Source organism: Humulus lupulus, chromosome X (genome assembly GCF_963169125.1).
Source record: "Humulus lupulus chromosome X, drHumLupu1.1, whole genome shotgun sequence".
Taxonomy (NCBI): Eukaryota; Viridiplantae; Streptophyta; class Magnoliopsida; order Rosales; family Cannabaceae; genus Humulus; species Humulus lupulus.
In genome coordinates this window covers 191,271,171-191,278,232 of record NC_084802.1, presented here as the reverse complement: position 1 = coordinate 191,278,232, position 7,062 = coordinate 191,271,171, and the positions used below count along the sequence as shown (strand labels likewise).

General features: G+C 33.0%; 1 protein-coding gene across 1 annotated transcript; it reads right to left on the bottom strand.

The window, feature by feature from the left end:
* Positions 1–4,505: 4,505 nt before the first annotated feature.
* Positions 4,506–5,836, bottom strand: LOC133804227 (elongation of fatty acids protein 3-like). The gene has a single exon (XM_062242382.1). The coding sequence runs from the start codon at positions 5,639–5,641 to the stop codon at positions 4,718–4,720; it is 924 nt and encodes a 307-aa protein (XP_062098366.1). The 5' UTR covers positions 5,642–5,836; the 3' UTR covers positions 4,506–4,717.
* Between the last annotated feature and the right edge of the window lie 1,226 nt (positions 5,837–7,062).

Genomic DNA, 7,062 nt, shown 5'->3' with positions numbered 1-7,062 from the left:
TGCTGGAAAGACTTGTGTTTGTTTGTAGGGCCAGTCGTCCTTTTAGGAAGCAGCCATAGTGACATGGGGCGTTACATTAGCATCGCAACTCCCCTAACTGGTGTTGCGGCTCCCCTCAAGTCAGAGAGCCCGACTCTTTTTTTTCTGAACACGGGCTGCGGCGCAGCCCACAGGCACCGTGGCACAAGGGCGGATCAGGAAACCACCTAGGCCCCTGGGTTCATTAGGGCTGCGGCGCCACTTCGCGAACCCAGCTTTTCCCCTGTTTTCCTTAGCCAACCTTACCCAAAAATCATTCCAAATCATACTCAAAGCCAGAATTAAATCCCAGTACAACATCAACATCAAACCAGCATTGAAACCCAAACTCAGTCTCCCTCAAAACTCCACCAAAAACTCAAATTCATAACCTTGAGCCTTAAAGCTCAAGAACAACAAAAACCAAAACATAAATGAATCAAAACAGGCATTGGTGCTTACCTCAGATGTGGATTAAATCCTCCAAGCAACAACTAACCCAATCTTAGTCTCAAGAACATCAACCACACCAAGTTCAAGCTTCCAAGCCTTGAATTTCACTAACTTTGCCCCAAAACCAAGCCAATACTAGAGAGAGAGAGAGAGTGAACCGAGTGAAAGAGAGAGACATAGCTTATTATATTTGTTTTCTATGTTTTTGGTTCCTTCAGCTAAAGCAGAGAGTGACTAAGTCACTAGCTTTGGCACAAAATGACCTAAATGCCCCTAAGGCCAAATCTCTCTCTCAAATTCCGTCAAGGGAAATTTTATCATTTGCCACATACCCTGTTAATCATAATTAATGCCTTAAAATTTATGTTACTTCCAATATCCTCTAATTGTTACCAAATAATGTCCCATTACTCGATCAATCCCGATAATGTACTAAACTACCAAATAATTCCTAGGGTCATCCCGAGCTCGATATTTGACGCCGTTATGACTAAACCGCTAACTTGCTCCCTAGGATCGCCTCGTGCCGAATAACTCAAATATATCCACATAATAATGTGGTCTCAACCCATAAACACATAAATATACAAATATGCCCTCAACGAGCCAAAATTACTAAAATGTCGTTCTAATAAGAAATGAGCCCACATGCATGCAAATTCAGTCATATAATAATACAATAAACTAATTATATTCCCTCCCGACCCCCTAATCAAGGCATTAAGCCACATTAGGGAATTTGGGACGTTACACATCCCCCCACAGATTCTCTGAAGACTACATCATCTAACAAGAAAGAAAAGGGTGAGGGTCCATTGTTTAGAAAAAAATGGGAAGAAAAAAATAATCTTGATAACTCGAGTTCACAAGTTCGAGATAACGAGATAGAATAAATCGAGCCCGAAGATTTGAAATAGTGAGACTGCTCAAATGCCATGATCGAGCTGTTAGAAGCTCGGAGCACCAAGAGTAGGTTCATGCAAGAGTGGGATAGTTACCTCCAACTTGGGGTATCCCAAATTTCTAGGGAGAAATGGGCAGTTGTTCAAAAAAGAGATGTCATGGATTTATGTGCATTAAAATCCTAATTCAAAACCCTATTCCTTGCACTACACGAAACCTATAACCTATTACCCCATAACCTAAAAAAGATTTATTTTTGCCAGAATTTTTCCAATTTTTTTTCCTAACAGATCTTTATTCGTAAAAAATGCTCACTCATACAAATCAAAAACTCCTTTTTACAAAGAAGATTTCAGGAACAAAGCAAGAACCAAAAGAGTTTTCTCATGCATGAAAATTAAGAAAAAAAAAGTGATATACAGAGAAAGTAAGGTTTATCGAACTTACACAAAGTCGGTCTTGGGAATGAAGAGACTGTGGATTGGAAAATCAGAAGCGGGAACGATCCTATTGAACCGAAGGTATGGAGATTGCGTTGCTTTTTTGGCTTGGAGAACATGCAAAAATTTGGCGCTCTAGTTCGAGTTTCTTTTCTGAAAGTTGAGACTATAGAAGTGAGGATGGAGGAGATAAATGGGAGTTTAAATAGGCCAAACTATGGCATTAGGGGATTAATCTAAGCCCTTGACATAGACTAAAATGTGATCCAATGGACCATGTTTGATTTCGAAAACTGGCAGCAAAAATGGGAATAGGAAAGGACGTGTGCAGAGAAAAGAGTACTTGAGTACTCTCATCTCAATATCTAATCCTGTATTGACACATGTCCACACTTGAGTGTGGTAGGTGGACACGTTTCCTGAAAGTGAAGTTCAAAAGTTTCCTTCGCATGGGATTCGAACCAACACTTTTGAAGGGGCAAACTATTACACCCAAATTTCGAGAATAGATAAACCGCAAGTAGTAGGCTCGTAAAGAGTAAGCTTAGGACTAATAAATGTTAGCATTATACTTGTACAAATTGTCATGAAGTTCCAGAGCTACGACATTAGCGCTCGAGCAGAGTGGTAGGCTCAAAGGCATCAATCTTCTAAAAGAGATGTGTTCGACAGACTGATCAGGAAAGGAGGTGGCAACATTTGGAATGGTGAGCTTGAGGCTACGAGTGATCTTGAAAGCGCATTGAAGCAGTGTTCAAGCCTGATGACGCATTAAACATACACACGGAAAATCCTATTTCTTTGGGATTAGAATAAACTGTGTATTGAATCCCTATTTTTATGGGATCTTTATTTAAATAAGGTATTTTAATTGCATTATTATTCAAATATTCCTTTGAATTTAAATTTGAATATATGTTGTAACTTTCCTAAACTTGTGAGAAGTTATTCTTGTAATCAGGCCTATAAATAGTCTGGATCTGGTCATTTGTACTCACACACAACTTTGTACTGAGAAACACTTTGTGAAATTGCTCATTTCTTAAGCGTTAACACAGACAAGTTAATAAAAGTGACTCGTGGACGTATGCCGATTTTAACTGCTGAACCACGTAAAAAATCTCTTTCTTTTATTTTCTTCCTGAGTAATTATTTAATTTCTCTACATAATTAAGTTGATGAAAAATAGTGTCAACACTTGATTTATTATATTCAAGTATTATTTAAATATTAAGATTTTGTATTTTTCAACCACTAACAAACATGATATTAGAAAATATTTACGATAATATCTATTTACTTATGTAAGAATATATGACTAAGTAAAATTGATTAAAAATACGAAACATATTAAACTACTTATAATTTTATCAACCACCATATAAGTAAATAATTTACCTTAGAAAATAGCCAAATAAATAATATAAAATTTTTAAATTGCTTAATTTTTTTTAGAATTCTTATTTTCATCATTTCGTTAATTCTTATTTTCATCAACTAATAATATATTTGTTTTGGAAAAAATTAGATATTTTAACAAACTTTCATTTAATGTTATTATTAAAAAAAACGCAAAACCACAACAAAACTATATAAATTTGGAAATTTTTTTAGTTTTTTCCAAATCAATATTTTTCCAATTTTGTTTAGCTTATAGCTAACAAATACATTGATAACATTATTATAAATACCTTATCTTTATTCAATTTTTTTCTAAGCATTTAATTAATTATATAATCCAACAAAAAATTACATAATCAACTCTTAAAAATTATTGGTAAAAACTAAATAAATCTTTTTTTGTTTTAATTTAGGTAACCGTTAAATAAAAATAAAATCAATTCTATAGTCAAATTTAGGGATAATTGCAGCAAAACTACTCAAGTAGTTACAAATCTTACAGTCAAATACCTATGTAAAAATTTTGACGGCAAAACTACTTATGTAGTAGATTTTATTGCACTTAACTTCCTATCGTTAAATCAACAATTAAAACTAACCTTATAGGACACGTGTCATCTTCCAATTTGTGTAAAATATTTTTAAATTAATTACAAATAATAAAAAATTCATGAAAAAATAAAAAATATATATTTTAATTTCTACAAGTTTAATTTTTAAATATTTTAAAAATAATTAAAATTCAGACGAAAAAAAATAAAATCCAAAAAATTAACACAAGTATTTTAAAAACTAAAAAATAAAAAATTTAATGAATAATCTAAATAAAAGTCATAAAAATTTCATTTTTAATCAACATGAAATTTAAATAGATTTTAATCAAAATAAAATATTTGTTAGTTAGATTTTTCATTAAATTAATGTTATTTTTTTAGCTTTTAAAATACATTTTTTTTAATTTTTTAGGAATTTAAAATATATTATTTATTTTTTCAGGAATTAAAATATTTTATTTTTATTTTTTTCTTGAATTTTTTATTATTTAAAAATTAAAAATATTTTGGACGAATTGGAGGGTGTCACGTGTTCCATAAAGTTAGTTTTATCAGCCGACGTAACGGCATGAAGTTAAGTGCAAGAAAATTCAAAAAAATTCAGTACTTAAATAGTTTTGATGTCAATTTTTTTATATATATATAGATATATATATTTAACGGCAAAATTTGTAACTAGATGAGTAGTTTTGTTGTCACTATCCCTCAAATTTATAATAAAAACAAACTTCGAGAGTAAACTTGAAATCATCACTTTATTATGTATGTGATATTTAATGGACAAAAAAATTGAGGTTAAATTCATCTTAAGAGAAGTAATAGTTAGCGGTAAAAGAAATCCTAATTTTGTTATTTTTAGGGAGCATTTGAATAATGTGAGAGGGTAGCAAAAGTCAGCGGTAAAATGCCTAATTGTTATATAATTTATCATGCATATAATCAGGTTATCTAAATATTTTTATTTGGTTCCAATAAAGCAGCGTCGAAAACCGGGTCCCAAACCTCCTTCCGGAGCTCCGTAGATTTGAAGTGCATTTTTTGGACGTAGAACTTCAAGAACAGTACAAGGATTACAGCGTTGAGTACCGAGTTGCAGACCCAAGCTCCAATCCCATTGCATCCACCTTTGAGGAAATGGAGAACAAGTACTCCGATATGGCATATCAGATTGAAGCACAATAACAGAACCTGGCAATTCACTACCAGTGGGAAGCACGCGCCGGGAAACCCCACCGATATCCAGAAACGGTACCCGTATACTACAGTGTAAACCAGTGTCGTGAAAATTATGGCCAGCACCTGAAACGACTGCGAGAATTCGAGCCACAGAAACGACATCAGGACGAGGATCGACTGGTGGACAAGGTTGAATGAGCTGAGCTTCCGGTGGCGGAGGATGGTGAAGAATGTACGTAACAGGTGGAGGAATCGAGAGAGGTAGAAGACGTACGACCAGAAGAACACGCGCCCCGAAGGTCGCGTGCCTATTGGGAAGCAGAGGAACCACTGGAGAGGGGTGGTGGTCTTGGTTCGGCGCCACAACCACCGCGTGTCTCGGATCTCGGCGGCGGCAGAGAGTACGATTCCGACGAAGATGATGGCGGAGATTAAGGACATGGCAAGGCTGTGGACGGCTGGGATTGGACCGAGAGGTACGGGGCGAGGGCGGCGCCTGAGGAGGACGGACAGGATGAGGTTGAGTGTAACGGCGGCGACGATGTAGGTGGCGATTGCGCCGAAGACGAAGGACCACGTGGAGCCCCACGATTGGGTGGGGCTCCACCTGAAACGGACGATTTTGGGGTGCTCCGATAGCCAATACTTGATTCTCTGCATCGACGACAATAATAATAATGAAGTAGTCTTGTGCATTTTGGTCGAATTTTTTTGGAGGAGTTCCAGCAGTGAAATAATAATAATAATAATGTGGTCTATTTCGTAATTTCTAGATACTTTTGAATTTTCAATACGAGAGCAGAAATAATTAAGAAGTAGATTTGGACAAAGAAAACAAAATAAATTAAGATGATGATCATAAAGTCAGAGAGCTAGAAATAAATAGAATGAACAACAATTAAGTAACACGTATTTATTAAGGTGTTTGGGGAGTCTGAACTTATAGGAGACTTTTACTTAATAAAGATATGTATGTGTATATTGGATTACATTTTTCTAGAATTTAATATCGATTCAATAAAATAAGGTCGGCGCGAGCGACCTTCTTATGATGGTAGGCCTGGGTTTAATTTTGCGTGTGTTACATATATAATAAAATAATAGGGTGGTTATGATGAGTTAATAAATTTGTTTTATTTGTTAGGTTATAATGTCAAGTATTATTATTATTTAATTTATAGCAAAAGAAATTGTTCAGGTTTAACATCTCTCATTTTAATTAATCAATCAATAAATGCAGTGGTGGTACATCTAGAAATTAATGATTCAATTTTGGTTGCGCATGAAAAATGAAAAGTATGGTCTAAATCCTAATTAAAGTTCTCCCACGCGTCCTGGATGATGCCGGGAAGGAGATGGAAAAGTTACTAGTTAGATGAGTAATTATTACAAGAAGTGCTAAGATACTCTCTAACCGACTCTATTTTGTATTATCTCTATAATTTAGTAACATCTATCAAGGCATATTTTTACAAAATAATTAGTCATAATTTTTTAACTTTATTCTAATTATGCCACTATAATTAAATTATTCAACCCACTTTTTTTATTTACTAGAGAACAATAATTAAAAAAAAAACAAATAAGTAATCACAATAAGTTTTTTTCATCAGCAATTTATTTATTTTGTATTTATATTACCGAAATTTATTTATAATGAAGATTTTTTTTAACAGTAAAGTTTTAGAAAAATAGTTAAGAAGATATCTATACTTCCAAGTAATATATATAAATATATATATATATATAAATATATACTTTAGTTGTGAAAACACGTATCAATCATTACTAAAAAAACAATAAAAATAATTAACAAATTTGAAATAACTAACTTGAATTATTTTTTATTTTAGTTTAGATTTTATATGATTATAAATATTCTTTAAAGTGGATTTTACTATATATTTTGTATTTCCACAAAGATCTTATAATTTGACATTCAGTTTATCTTTGTCTCTAATCTAAAATAACATATTAAATTTTTAATAAAAAGAAATAATAATAAATGTGTAATTATAATGTTAAATCATAATAATAATTTTTTCTTAGTAATTTAAACATTTGTTTTGCTGTGTAATGAAAAATGTTTCTAAATATTGCCAAAAAAAAAAACTTCT